Source organism: Bos indicus, chromosome 13 (genome assembly GCF_029378745.1).
Source record: "Bos indicus isolate NIAB-ARS_2022 breed Sahiwal x Tharparkar chromosome 13, NIAB-ARS_B.indTharparkar_mat_pri_1.0, whole genome shotgun sequence".
In the NCBI taxonomy this organism is placed as follows: Eukaryota; Metazoa; Chordata; class Mammalia; order Artiodactyla; family Bovidae; genus Bos; species Bos indicus.
Genome location: NC_091772.1, coordinates 53,846,133 through 53,860,791, shown reverse-complemented (window position 1 = coordinate 53,860,791; position 14,659 = coordinate 53,846,133). Strand labels below are relative to the sequence as shown.

Below are 14,659 nucleotides of genomic sequence, written 5' to 3'. Positions count from 1 at the left end.
GCCCTTGGCTCCACCCCCATGCCAGTCAATCCGGGCTCAGGCAGCTGCTGGAAAGGCGTCTTTGCTCAGACCTTGGCGCCCCAGGCCTGGGTGATACAGGAGTGGTGCCCTGGTTCCCTGGAGACTCTTGGTGGGACAGAGATGGGCTCTCTGTGTGCCCTGGCTGGGGGGTTGTATATTGACGCACTTGGGTATCCTGAGCCCCCACCCTATGACTACCCTGCTCTGGGCTGGCCCAGCCCCTCTTCTCTCCTGCCAGGCTCTGCTGACAGTCCTCATTTGCCCTGGGAAGCATGGAAGGAAAGCCAAGCCCTCCAGGTGGTCACTGGCCCACGGGGCCTGGTGGGCACTGCCACTGTGTGCTTCTTTTCTACTGAAGCCCTGGCTTTGGTAACAAGTGGCTCTGATGGTCCAACCGATTGTGACTGCTAGCTGGGCTGGAAGGCAGGCCTGTGTCTTGGGGACCAGCCGCCCCTTCTCTCTCAGGCTCAGGAGTTACCCATCCATCCACCCATTGGCTACTGACCCACCTGAATAGGTCAGGCCCTGTTTTAGGAGATAGAGGTGTAGCCGCGAACAAAACAGACCCAAGTGCTGCTTGTGGGGAGCTTCTGTTCTGTAGGAGTGACAGACAAATCAACAAATCCACAAAAAGTCAGAATCCAGGGTGCTAGGCTGTGAAGGAGAGAGAGGGGCTGTGTCAGGGTGCTCACTGCCTATCCGTTCAGGAGGGGACCGTGGAGCCAACCCTGAAGAGTACGTGAAAGCAAGGAAGGGACACGGGGAAGAGTGTTCTGTGAAGAGAAAATAGTATGTGCAAAGGCCCTGGGGCAGGCTCGTGCTGGAGAGGGGACCAGGGCTGTGGGAGGTCTGGAGGGTCTTGCTTTCTTCTCTGAAGAAGACATGGGGGCTTGGGAGAGTTTTGAGCAGAGGAGCAGCGTGACTGGATTTAGCTCTTCACTCCACGCTGCTGTGTGGAGGGAGGTGGCCCAGTGCAGGCAGAAGGAAGTACTCACCACCTCTCCACCCGCAGAGAAGGCAGGGGTCGCTCTGAGAATGGGGCCTGGCTCCTGGGCCCCCTGGTCTGCTGCCCCTAAAGGAGTTTCCTTTGTTTCTCTCCACCAGGGAAGGGCTGTGTGCCTGGACCCCTGGGAGGCACTGCCTTGGGGACCCCTGTGAGTTAGACCTCCTGCTTTCATCAGGGCCCCTGACCCTGCTTCTGCTGGAGCCCCTGGGGAGGGGGAGGGTGGAGTGGCCGCCAGCCTGGCGGGCTGGCAGGGCAGGGAGGGCGGTGTTTCTGGGAATTGTGTGGGGGAAGCGCATTGTTAGAGCGAGCCTGGAGCAGGCCGCCAGGGCCTCTGCTGCTGGCCTCTGGGGGGTGCCTCCTGCCTCCCCAAAGTGCTGCTTCTGGGGGAGGGAGCTGGGCCTGGGCCAATCCCTGGGCGGGGCTGGGACTTTCCAGGAGAGGCTGCTGGGGGCGGTACTTCTTCCCATTCTGCAGACCAGGAGACTGAGGCCCAGAGAGAGCACTGGCCAGATGAGATGTGCACTGGCATGCAGGATGGAGGACTTGGGCTGGACCTGGTCCCTGGTCACCACCCTGCCTGAGCTCAGAGGCCAGGACCTGAGGGAGGCCTGAATGGGACTGGCTGGGGTCAGAGCCCTGTGGCCCACGGCTGGGCTAGAGGGCCTGATGGAATAAGGCGCGGAAACAGCTGGGCACCAGGGTCAGGGAAGCATTGCCCACAGCACAGCAGAGGGAATGGGGGTTTCTGGGACTTCGACATCTCCCTGCCCAACCCCTGTGGCCATGGGAAGGGGGAGGGGGCTCCATGTGAGTTTGGCAGCACTGGGCTTCCCACCGAGGCCCCTGCCCCAGCCAGAAGGGAAGCAGGATTCGACCTGCGGGGGTCATGGCCAGCTCTGGGCAGGCAAGCATGCGGACACAAATAGAAAAATAAATGGCCTGAGCTTCCGATGTTTCCGTGGTCTGAGGATGGGGGAGGGACAGGCCTCTGGGCCAATAGTGCAGCCTGTCTGTGTGGGATGGACCTTGAAGTGTTGTTGGGGTGTCCCCAGGCCACTGTCAGGGCTGCATCTGCCCACAGAGCCCCCGGGACAGGCCAGGCTCCCCACGGAGTAGGGCCCTTGTGGGCAGACCCATGAATCTCTCACCATAAAGGGGTCAAGTGTGGAAGACCCCTGCAAGGTGGGACACAACCCTTGTGTGACTTGGGTTGTGTGCCAGTACCCCAGATACAGCAAAAAGGATGTGGGGTCTGGAGCCCCAGTGAGCACCCTGCTGTGGGTACAGCCAGGTTCACTTCACAGTCCTGAGGTCACCCTGCAGGCACAGCTTTCTGGCGGGGGGTGGGTGGGGAGGATCTGGGGGCCCAGGCAGCTTGCTGGGGGAAATGCCTTGGAGGAGGAAGTTCCCAAGATTCAGTAGGGTCCAAGGGGTCTTGGGTGGATGGTGACTGTCCTGAGAAAGGTTCTGGGGGTCATGAACTCATGACAGGACCAGGGACTTCTAGGATGGAGAGTCAGGGGTTTGGGGGTTATTCAGTCACTACTACTCCAGCTTGAGCCCTGGCCAGAGTGGGACTCACCCCCAGAATCCACACATGAGGGTCTCTCTCCAGGACTAACCACAATCTCACCTGGGCTGCTTCATGGCTGTGGCCAGAACCAATTGGACCTCCTGGCCTGGCAGGGGTGGGGGTGGAGGGCCCTGGCCCACAGGCCATCTGTGGCTCACTCCCGCCACCCAGAGGCCTCTGCTTGGGGCCTGCAGGCCACAAGACAGGTCACCGGGCCTGGACCCTGCATGGCGTCACACTCCTCCCCCTGTGGTGGTGGCTTCCATATGGGACTGCACCTTGTCAGTGTTCAGGGCTCCCGTCATGGGGCAAAGGGCTATAGTCCCCAGGTCCAGCCGGGAAGCCTCCACCTCCCCTGTCACCCACCCCCACTTGCCTGTCCACTCTTCCCAATCACCCTCCCTCCTCCCACACCTCCTGATCACTGGTGTCTTGGTCTCTGTTCATCCGCAGCCTTGGTGGCCTCAGTCAAGAGCCTCTGAGCCATGCCTGGCTCCTCATGAGCTGTCTCTGTGGTCCTTGTCGGAGGGAGGAGTAGGAGGGCCCGAGGTGGGTTTTCCTCTGGGCTAGGGCAGGGCCCTTGTGCTCAGCTGACAGCCCCCTCTTGCCTCCCTGTCCCAAAGTTAGAGCCCAGGTTGACATGGAAACAATTACACTAAAAGAAAATTATTTTCTAAACTGTGGGATATAGAACCCAAGTGCTTCTTTATTGGTGCAGCTCAGGGCAGCAGTGATTGTGTCAGGATGCTGGGGGCATCAGCACAATGGCTGAGACATGAAGGGGCTCTAGTCTGTGCTGTGGACAGTCCTGGCCCTGCTGTGATATGTTCACGGCTTCACTCATAACTGAAGGGACAGTATGCATCCCTTGAAGAGCAATGCAGAGGCGACTGGGAGGCTTTCCTATGGGGTTTCTTTCCTGCCAGGGGATGGTCTCTGACTCCCAGGTTGATACCCTGTCCTATTCCCTCCCACCTGGCCCAGTCTCCCTCCTCAGCTCACAGACCTGCCCTGTTTCCATCTCCCCCATCCCCTAGTTGGCCCCTGACTTGTGGTCACCCCTGCCCCTTTTAGCAGCTTGTATATGGTCACTGGCTGGGGGACAAACTCCAAACCCCTGTAATACAGCCCCCAATCCCTCAAATCCCTGCCCTCCTTGGGGTGCCCAATGTTCAGTGTCCACTGGGCTGGCTGGGAGGCCTGTGCCTCTGCCATTTGAGGACAGAGGACAAAACCTCCAGGCCCCATCCACCCTGGGGGATAAGGGGCAAGGCTTTTCCTTCTTAACCAGCTCAGAGGTCACGCTTGAGTCTTTGTGGCTTAAAACGTCCAACCCAGCCACACATTGGAAGCCTCCCTCACTCAAACCCCGGCACTGGATGGGGTTAGGAAAGTGCCAGGGACCTTGAAGATGTGGGTAGGGCCCTGCCTCTGGAGATGCTGAGCTCAGCCATGGCTTCTGACAAGCCTGGAGCACAGGGGGGAGAGTGTCAACCCATATGGTCAGCATACAGCAAAGCACTGCAGATGTATGTCCAACAAACCGCTTCTGGTCCCTAACACTAGAGTCAGAAGGAGAGGATCAAGAAAGGCCTCTCAGAAGCATCACCTGTGCTGTCAAGAAGGGTCCATGCCAGACAGCGACTCAACCTTAGTGGAGGCGCCAGTTGGGGCAGGGTCTGGGCCATCACTGTTAGGGAGCCAGCCTCGAGGCTAGACCCCATCTGATTTCTCCCCAGAACAAACCAGGATAAAGTGCTGGGGATTAAGCAAAATGGCTGTCTGAGGAGGCCTTACAAATAGCTGTGAAAGGAAGAGAAGCGAAAAGCAAAGGAGAAAAGAAAAGTTATACTCATTTGAATGCAGAGTTCCAAAGAATAGCAAGGAGAGATAAGAAAGCCTTCCTCAGTGATCAGTGCAAAGAAATACAGGAAAACAATAGAATGGGAAAGAATAGAGATCTCTTCAAGAAAATTAGAAATACCAAGGGAACGTTTCATGCAAATTTGGGCTCAATAAAGGATAGAAATGGTATGGACCTAACAGAAGCAGCAGATATTAAGAAGAGGTGGCAAGAATACACAGAAGAACTATGCAAAAAAGATCTTCATAACCCAGATAATCACAATGGTATGATCACTCACCTAACCCAGACATCCTGGAATGTGAAGTCAAGTGGGCCTTAGGAAGCATCACTATGAACAAAGCTAGTGGAGGTGATGGAATTCCAGTCGAGCTATTTCAAATCCTAAAAGATGATGCTGTGAAAGTGCTGCATTCAATATGCCAGCAAATTTGGAAAACTCAGCAGTGGCCACAGGACTGGAAAAGGTGTTTTCATTCCAATCCCAAAGAAAGGCAATGCCAAAGAATGCTCAAGTTTAGTTCAGTTGAGTTCAGTCGCTCAGTCGTGTCTGACTCTATGATCCCATGAACTGCAGCATGCCAGGCCTCCCTGTCCACATTCTAGAGTTTACTCAAACTCATGTCCATTGAGTCGCTGATGCCATCCAACCATCTCATCCTCTGTCGTCCCCTTCTCCTCCCGCCCTCAATCTTTCCCAGCACCAGGGTCTTTTCAAATGAGTCAGTTCTTCACATCAGGTGGCCAAAGTATTGGAGTTTCAGCTTCAACATCAAGAATGCTCAAACTACTGCACAACTGCACTCATCTCACACTCTAGTAAAGTAATGCTCAAAATTCTCCAAGCCAGGCTTCACCAGTTCGTGAACCGTGAACTTCCAGATGTTCAAGCTGGATTTAGAAAAGGTAGAGGAACCAGAGATCAAATTGCCAACATCCTCTGGATCATCAAAAAAGCAAGAGAGTTCCATAAAACATCTATTTCTGCTTCACTGATTATGCCAAACCCTTTGACTGTGTGGATCACAACAAACTGTGGAAAATTCTGAAAGAGATGGGAACACCAGACCACCTGACCTGCCTCTTGAGAAATCTGTATGCAGGTCAGGAAGCAACAGTTAGAACTGGACATGGAACAACAGACTGGTTCCAAATAGGGAAAGGAGTACGTCAAGGCTGTATATTGTCACCCTGCTTATTTAACTTATATGCAAAGTGCATCATGAGAAATGCTGGGCTGGATGAAGCACAAGCTGGAATGTAGATTGCTGGGAGAAATGTCAATAACCTCAGATATGCAGATGACACCACCCTTATGGCAGAAAGTGAAGAACTAAAGAGCCTCTTGATGAAAGTGAAAAAAGAGTGTGAAAAAGTTGGCTTAAAACTCAACATTCAGAAAACTTAAGATCATGGCATCTGGTTCTATCACTTCATGGCAAATAGATGGGGAAAGACTGGAAACAGTGATAGACTTTAGTTTTTTGGGCTCCAAAATCATTGCAGATGATGACTATAGCCATGAAATTAAAAGACGCTTGCTCCTTGAAAGAAGTTAGGACCAACCTAGACAGCATATTAAAAAGCAGAGACATTACTTTGCCAACAAAGGTCCGTCTAGTCAAAGCTATGGTTTTTCCAGTAGTGATGTATGGATGTGAGAGTCGGACTTTAAAGAAAGCTGAGCACTGAAGAATTGATGTTTTTGAACTGTGATGTTGGAGAAGACTCTTGGAAGTCCCTTGACTGCAAGGAGATCAAACTAGTCAATCCTAAAGGAAATCAGTCCTGAATATTCATTGGAAGGACTGATGCTGAAACTGAAATTCCAATACTTTGGCCACCTGATGCAAAGAACTGACTGATTTGAAAAGACACTGATGCTGGGAAAGATTGAAGGCGGGGGGAGGAGACGACAGAGGATGAGATGGTTGGATGGCATCAGCGACTCAATGGACATGAGTTTGACTAAACTTCCGGAGTTGGTGATGGACAGGGAGGCCTGCCGTGCTGCAGTCCATGGGGTCGCAAAGAGTCGGACAGGACTGAGCGACTGAAGTGACTGAGTGACTGAGGCCTCCAGGGTCCCCGAGACCACAATTCCGGCCAGAGCGCTCAGGGGTTCCGCGCAGGACTGGGGTCGGGCAGCGGCCCCCTGGACTGAAGAAGGTGGCGAAGGAGGGCTCAAGGGGTGGGGAGAGGGGACCGACCCCAGCGTGCCTTAGCGGCCTCTTGCAGTCGGACTCGGGTCGCCCCCGCGCGGTGTCCGGAGGAAAGTGCAGCGTTCGGCGCTGCGGCCCCTATTCACGGCCGGGTCCCGCGCTGCCGCAGCGCCCTCCTCCGACTAACCGGCCCGCGCGTGTTCAGGCCTTGGGCGGCGGCCCGCATCAGAACTACACTTCCCAGGATGCCTTGCGCGCCTACCTGGCTCCTGGGAGTTGTGGTCGGGAGCGGGGCCGGCTCCTGCAGGGTGGGCGGGAGCGGGAACTACATGTCCCAAGATGCAGCGCGGCGTCGCGGGGGCCGGGGGTTTGAACGGAGGGTCTCCCGCCCGTGGCGGGGCTGCGTCTACTGCGGAGGGTGCGGGAGGCTGCGGCTGCCGGGGCCGGGGTCCGGGCCGGGAGGCTGAGGCTGGCACGGCGGGCACTGGGGGCCCTGCCCCCAAGGCGATGATGGGCAAGGAGGAGGAGATAGCGCGGATCGCCCGGAGGCTGGACAAGATGGTGACCAAGAAGAGCGCGGTGAGGGGCGCGGGCCGTCAGGACCCCGGGACCCCCGCCCCGCCGAGCCCCCGCCGAGCCTGCCGAGCCCCCGTCAGGGTCGCGGTGACCATTCGAAGGGCAGGACGAGGCTCCGCCCTGGCAGAGACTCTCAGGACGCGGGGAGACCCCCGCCAGAGGCCGAGACCCCCATCCTGGGCCAGCCCTACCCTTCACCTCGCACCCACGGCAGAGGCCGCGATCCGACCTGGACCTTGTCCCGGGAACCACCCGGTTTGGACTCAGACCCCAACTGTCAGGCTGAGACCCCGCAGGCCTGGGATTCGCCCGCTTCCACCCCTCACTCCAGACCCCCTTGGGAGGCCGGGCTGGCGGAGACCCTCCTCGGCCCCGCCCCTCCAGGCCTCGCTGAAGTCCGGGCCTGTACAGCCCTGACTGGCCGCCCGCCGCCTTGGCCTTCCTCCTGCCCATCCTAGGCATCCTCGGAGTCCCCCAGAACTCCCTGCCAAGGCCCACCCCGACTCAGAGCCCTCTGTCCCACCTTAGGTCTCCCACATCCTTTCTCCGCCTTCAAGAGTTTGGAGTGTGAGATTGGACCCCTTGTTCCCTGGAGCTGTGGCGCCTCCCCTACCTCTGCCTGGTCTGGGGCTGCGGCGGCCCCGACGTCTCATTTCTCCAGCCAGCCGGCCAGAGGGCTTTCTTGGGTGGGAAGGCCTTTTTTTTCCTTGTCTGTTCAGTCACCCAAGAACCAGGTTGCCCTAATAAATTCTTTCCCTTCCATAGCCATGGCTCAGCCAGCAGCTCCTGGGGAGTGGGTAAATGCGTAGGCACCTCGGGAAAGAGCCCTTGGAGGCCCTGAGCCTGCCCTGGGAATCCCGGGGCTGCGGACTCCAGCCAGCCATGCTCGCTGTGGGGCTGGTCCTCCGTTGTCCCTAGGACAGTGAATCTTTGGGAAAAACTTAGCTGGGGCTCAGAGGGCCTAGAATTGGGCCTCCAGTTCCAGGCCTCTCTCAGTTTTGGGCCTAGGTGACCTGCGTACCCTCACAGGAAGCATCTTTACTCAGTGGTACCTGCCTCGAGGGGTGGAGGGGGTCCTGCTGCTCCTAGAGAGGCTCAATAAACAAAACGTGCTCTCTCCCCAGACTCAGCTCCTGGGGTGGGCGAGTGGTGGTGGGAGTTGTGGGGGAGGTTCAGCTTGGAGCTTAAGATGCCTGCCCAACCACCCCAGGGCTGTGTGCCTTCACTGGTGGTTTGGGGCTGGCTTTTGGGCTGAGCATGGTTGAGTTGGTCTTTGGACAGGGTTCTCCACACAGGCGGTGGAGGGGGCTGGTCCCCGTGCTGTCATTCATCCATCAAGCAACAGCACTGCCTCATCCCCAAACCCTGCACCATGTTCACACCCCTGGGAGGCAGTGGGCAGCCCAGAGCAGGGGTGTGGGAACGTCTATGGCTGTTTCCAGAGATGCCAAGAGAAAAAAGTTGCTTTCCCCAGAGGAGACAAAACAAATGCCCCCCAGGTCGGGGCAGAGATGGGTCAGGGGACCCACGGAGGACTGAGTGGGGCCAGGCAGGGCTAGGGGAGGGGATACCTAGGTGGAATACCGCGTGGATGGAAGCCCAGGGGAAAATGAGGAGGGGGGACAGGTATAGACTGGGAAGGGCGTGAGGAGGTTTGAGGCACCATGGACCGGTGAGTGAGAGCCGGCAGAGACTTCTGGTGGGTCCCAGTGCCTTCAAGGCCCCTTGGGGAGTAGGGGGCCATGACTGGGAATCCTGTTTTATGCCTCCCTGTTCCGGAGGCATCAGAAAGCTGGTATCCTGCAGCCTGGGGCTCCATTTTGGGGAAGATGATTGCTAAGTTGCGCTGTGCCCTTGTCTCTGGTGACCGTTTGTCCCGTGAGGAGCTTACCATAGGGCTGGACTCTGCAGCCCGAGGGGCAGGACTTGCCAAGGGTGATGAGGGGGAGGCTGCAGCCTGAGCAGAGATGCCATCCAGTTTGGGGAGGGGCAGGTTGTGCCTCTCCCACAGCTAGGCTGCCTTGGGTGGCTGCCTCCCCCTTGTCCTCAGACACACACACGTGAAACCTCACTGGTGGGTTCCCTGAGGCTTCTGTGGAGGAAGGCAAAGCCCAGAGCGGTGGGGTGGTGCAAGGCCTCCCCCTCACTACAGACCTGTGGTTTCAGCAGAGCTCTACGAGGAGATGGGGGCAGGTGTGTTGCTGGTGGTGGGAGGAGCAGGGCCAGAGGTCCTGAAGGGCCCCAGGGAGCTGTCTGTGTGGCGTCCTGTGGCTCGTGTGTGTGTGTGTGTGTGTGTGTGTGTGTGTGTGTGTGTGCGCGCGCGCGCGCCCTGGAGGAAGCAGACGTGGGCGAGAGTGCTGGTCAGAGAAGGGAGACAGGGCTCTGTTGGGCCAGGCGAGGTGACACAGCTGGAGGGAGTGAGTAGGGTGTGGGGGTTGATGTGAGGAGAGGAGAGGCCCCTGAGGTCTTGGCCTCAGCAAGGGGCGCTGAGGAGAGGCTGCCAGAGTTACGTGGGTGGAGGACATGGGACCAGGCAGGAGTGGGCACTTCTCAGGGCTGTGTTTCTTCCTGGTATGGCACCCCTGCCAGGGAGAGCTGTGGCCCTTTCCCCTGTTGGCCCTGCGGTGGTGGGTTGGGATTAAGTGCAAAGCCGCTTCCTATATCATGCCTGCGTTCCCGGGGCATCTGACCCAGGTGGGTCTCCAAATTGTCACTGCCTGTGTTTGTTCCCCCAACCCTCATGTGTAGGATGAGGTGGGCTCGCCCACCGAGAGTTGAGAGTCATTTATGTGGGTCCTCCCTTCTTCCAGGAGGGAGCCATGGACCTGCTGCGGGAGCTGAAGGCCATGCCTGTCACACTGCATCTGCTGCAGGTAGGGCCCCACGAGCCCCCCAGCTCCCAGCACCTGGCGGGGCTTCCTGCCCCCGCCCTGCTTTCGGTTGGCATGAATCCCTGCCCCTGAGGAAACGGTCCCTGCCTTTCTCTGTTGCCCCATGAGATAGGAATGGGCATTCATGAGAAACCGACGGTGTTTCTCACTGAGACTCATGCAAATGGAACGGTCACCCTCAGGAACGGTGCCCCCTCCCCTCACTGGTCCCCAGCCTTGCCCTGTGGGAGTCACCATGGGTCTGTGGGGAGGGTTTGCCCGCTGCCCCCAGCCTGGCCACTTGCCTTGCAGTCCACCCGTGTTGGCATGTCCGTCAATGCCCTGCGGAAGCAGAGCTCGGACGAGGAGGTCGTCACACTAGCCAAGTCCCTCATCAAGTCCTGGAAGAAGCTCCTGGGTATGGGTCAAGCAGCCTGGGCTGAGTTCGGGGGCAAGGGGCACCCAAGACACTGGCCCTTCGCTGGGCAGCATTGGGTAGGGTGCTAGCTGTGCTGTCCTGGAGCAGGGAGTGACCAGTCTAGGAAGCACCAGGAGGAGAGGGGCCCCATGAGGAGGGAGGGGAGAGGTGGAGGGGGACTGCTCTGAGCCCTGGAGGGGGAACCTGAGGGGGAGCTGGGGGAGGTCACGTGGGGAAAAGTGTCAGGGCAGCCAGGGGGCAGCCCCGGACCTGAGGCAGGAGAGCTTGGAGGGGAGATGGAGGAGGAACAGGTAGGAAGGACATGGGGTTAAGAGGAGGATGGGGGGTGGTCTGCAGCCATTCAGAGGAAGTGGGGCTGTGGGGCGACTGGGATGCCACCACCAGACCCCGAGGTGCCCCTACCTTCCCAGCTCCTCCTGGGCTCTGTCCAAACCCTCAGGAAAGAGAGCTGCATGTCCTGGGCTCCATCTCTGGGGACTGTCACTCTATGGAGAGTTTCTGTACTCAGGAGGCCTTTCCAGGACCTTCATTGGCCGGGGAGAGAGGACCCTGGTCTTCAGCAGGAAGCTGGGGTTGGAGGCAGGGTCCGAGGGCTGGGGCGGTGCCTTGGTGGTGGTCTGCCCGCCTCGCTGGCCCTGTGCTGCCCTCCTGGTCTGCCTTCTCCCGGCCAGCCCTTCCTTCTTTCCTGGCACCTGTAGATGCTTCAGACGCCAAAGCCAGGGAGCGGAGGAGGGGCGGGTCTCTGCCCACGTCGTCCTCCAAGGAGGCCTCCGAGGCCCAGGACCCCAGGTAGCGCGTCCAGAAGGCACATGCCTCCCCTCCATGGCCCCGCTTTCTCGGCAGACCAAGGTGCTGAGTTCTGGGAGCCCTGGGGTGGGGGAGCTGAGGTCCCTAAAACACATTGGTTCTTCCCACTCCTTGGAAGGGACTCTCCCTGGGGTTAGCCTCTTGCTGCACACTGACCCCCTAGAGATTCCTCTGGGTCTTTTCATCCCCGAGCATCTGAGGGGAGGCTGAGTCTGCCTGGGTGCACACAGCTGACACACACCCTGAGCAGGCCTGGGGGAGGCTGCTGCTCTCATCCCCAGCTCCAAGTCAAGTCCAGGGGTGGTTCTCACTGGCCAGCTCTGGATATCCCCCTTGGCCTGGTGTCTGTTGATGCTGGTCCCTCCTTCCCTGGGGATGCCCCAGCCTGTGGCGTGATGCAGGTTCTGGAGCCATGAGGCCTCTCTGCCGCCCTGGTGATGGCTGTGGCTGAGAGGCAGCTGTGCTCTTGACTTCACTGGGCAGCAGTGGCCAAGGGCCAGGAAAAGCTGACCCTGAATCCATGGCATGGCCTTGTAGAGATGTGGGCTCATCCGCCCACCTGCACATGTTGTTTTTCCTCCAGGAAGCTGCCTGCTTCCACTGACTTCCATGGAGATCATGGGGTCACGAGATCCAGGAGTGTGAGAGGAGGGCTGGCTGGATACAGGGGGTGCCCAGACCTGCAAGGGGTGGGGCTACCTGTGTAGTGGTACCAGGTTTTGGATGACCCCTAGCCCCGACCTGGCAGTCTGCTTCAGGCACTGTGGCCCCATGTTCCAGGCCTCCCTGAGGCAGAGACCCTGTCTGGGATTGTGCCCCACTCAGTGAGCCTCACTGCCTCTGGCTGGACTGCATGGACACACTGGAGCTGACTGCAGATGGGCAGGGTTGTGGGCTGCTGTCAGAGTGGAGCAGACGAGGTCTGGGGGCATCGTGGCTGTGACGTTGGCTTTTCTGGGGACTGCATCTCATGGGGGTGCATGTGGCCCGAGTGGGCCTCTCTCCAGCCGCAAGAGGCCAGAGCTGCCTAGGATGCCCTCGACACCAAGGATCACCACATTTCCCCCGGTGCCAGTCACCTGTGACGCTGTGCGAACCAAGTGTCGTGAGATGCTGACCGCTGCTCTGCAGACAGACCGTGAGTGCTTGGGTTGGGGCCACCCAGCACACCTCAGGGTCCTGGCTCCTGACACACACTCCATTCCCAGGCCTGGGCCCTGCCTGCCTGCAGAGGCCTGAATCCAGCTGGTGGCTGCTGCCCTTGGGGGTGGGGATCCCACACAGGTTGAGGTGTGGGGGTTAGAGCTGGCAGGGCTCTTTCTTAGAGCTTATCAGGGCTCTTTCTTACAGATGACCACGTGGCCATTGGTGCAGACTGCGAGTGCCTGGCGGGCCAGATCGAAGAATATATCCTTTGTATGGGGGCTGGGCGCTGGGTGGGCTGCAGTTTCTGGGGGTTGCAGGGTTAACCAGGCCCAGTTCCCTTGGCAGCCACTGCTTGGTCCCCTTAACAGGGAGTTGGGCAGTCGGGGGCCCTCCTAGACCCTATGGAGTCTGACCACGCCTGCAGTGGACTTGGGTCCCAGACCCTGCGCCTGCAGTTGGGCCTCAGCCAGGAATGTGTCAGTGTCAGGACCCTGTGTTGCTGGCTTTTCTGACACGGTCCCCATGGAGAGGCCCTCAATAGCCCAGGGACGGGTTGGAGGGCAGGGCGTTGGCTTTGGGACAGGTCCTTAAACACCCATACGTATCTTCCGGGATGTGGGAAACACAGACATGAAGTACAAGAACCGTGTGCGGAGCCGCCTCTCCAACCTGAAGGATGCCAAGAACCCCGGCCTGCGGCGCAAGGTGCTGTGTGGCGCCATCACGCCCCAGCAGATTGCTGTCATGACCTCAGAGGTGAGCCTACCAGGGGCACAGGGGGCTGCCCTGGGGGCTGCGGGCTAAGCATGTGCCCCTCGCCCTAGGAGATGGCTAGCGATGAGCTGAAGGAGATCCGCAAGGCCATGACCAAGGAGGCCATCCGTGAGCACCAGATGGCGCGCACAGGTGGCACACAGACGGACCTGTTTACCTGTGGCAAGTGCAGAAAGAAGAACTGCACCTACACGCAGGTAAGCGCTGGTTGCCTCTGGGGCCCTGCCCTGCCCTTGCTGACAGCTGGGTCCCACTTGCATGGACGCATATGGGGTACGCTGTGTGAGAGATGCTGAGGTTCGGGTCTGACTTTAGCCTCTGACGGGGCTGGAAGCTGCCTTCACCCTTAAGGCCTCCTCCTTGCCAAGGTCCCCAGTAAGCAGCCTTCAGTGGTGGGTATAGTGTGCTCTGAGTCACTAAAGTTGGCGGGGCCTGGCCCAACTGTGTTGCTGCTGGCAGGGGGATGGGTGCCCGGTAGTGGCAGTGGGAATACACTGAGTCATGGAGGTAGACACTGATGGGGCCCCAAGAGATGTCAGGGGGCCCTGTAAGCAGAAAGCAGTTGGGGTGGCTCCAAGGTTGGGGTCGCTGGGTAGGCTCAGCCCAGGTCATCCAAGAGGGCCAAGGTGTCATGAGGCCAGTGCTGCCTGAAGATGTAGGGGGTGCTCCCCAGGTTGTGACTCCAGGGAAGTCCTGCTCCCAGGGCCCTCCAGCTGCCAGTAACTGAGGTCCTGGGGCTGGGTACCCCGCCATCACGACCCTCCCCACAGGTGCAGACCCGCAGCTCTGATGAGCCCATGACCACCTTCGTTGTCTGCAATGAGTGTGGGAACCGCTGGAAGGTAGGGGTGAGCCCAGGCCGTCCTGTTCTTTGGAGGTGGTTGTCTGAAGTGTGAATTCGGGGATGGCCATGCCGACCAGTCTCTTGGGAGCTGTGAAGGTGGTGGATAGCCCTGCCTCCTGCCCTCTGGGGTCCTGCAGGCCACATGGATGCTGCCTCTTGTCTGTTTCTTGCAGTTCTGCTGAGCCCTTGTGCACGTGTGCCTGCAGCCTTGGGCCATGGCCAGTGCTGGCCAGTGCCCTTTCCCCATCCTCTGCTGACAGATACAGACACAGCTTCTTGGAAACCTGCCCTCAGAAGGCAGCACACCCTGCCCTCTGTCCTACCTGCAGTGCACCTTTCCCCTCAAATCATTAAATGTTTCTTTTTGCCACCGTTTTGTCCCTAGCCATTGGTCCTGGTGGGCCACGCACAAACTTGGGCTTCAAGCTGGGTCCCCATCCCCTCACTTCTGGTCTGTCACCCCCACCACCCGCTGCTGTAGGAACAGTCCACCTGGGGCCATGTGACACAGGCTTGGCCTGGTGGGACAGCCCTGGAGGGAAGAGCCAGTGTGTGCCCATGGCCGGGCAGGGCTGGG

The 14,659-nt window shown here is 58.8% G+C and overlaps 1 protein-coding gene across 4 annotated transcripts; it reads left to right on the top strand.

Moving 5' to 3' along the window:
- The first annotated feature begins 6,985 nt into the window (after positions 1 to 6,985).
- Positions 6,986 to 14,452, top strand: TCEA2 (transcription elongation factor A2). Of its 4 annotated transcripts, XM_070801250.1 has the most exons (11): positions 7,082 to 7,205; positions 7,731 to 7,888; positions 10,013 to 10,075; positions 10,385 to 10,490; positions 11,210 to 11,300; positions 12,311 to 12,456; positions 12,669 to 12,725; positions 13,066 to 13,220; positions 13,289 to 13,435; positions 14,009 to 14,080; positions 14,256 to 14,452. In XM_070801250.1, the coding sequence occupies exons 3-11, from the start codon at positions 10,022 to 10,024 to the stop codon at positions 14,262 to 14,264; spliced, it is 837 nt and encodes a 278-aa protein (XP_070657351.1). In that variant the 5' UTR covers positions 7,082 to 7,205; positions 7,731 to 7,888; positions 10,013 to 10,021; the 3' UTR covers positions 14,265 to 14,452. The 4 variants fall into 4 exon arrangements, with proteins under 4 accessions (XP_070657350.1, XP_070657349.1, XP_019827562.2 ...); XM_070801249.1 differs by lacking the exon at positions 7,731 to 7,888 and having other exon boundaries at positions 6,986 to 7,205; positions 13,292 to 13,435; XM_070801248.1 differs by lacking the exon at positions 7,731 to 7,888 and having other exon boundaries at positions 6,988 to 7,205.
- The last annotated feature ends 207 nt before the right edge of the window (positions 14,453 to 14,659 follow it).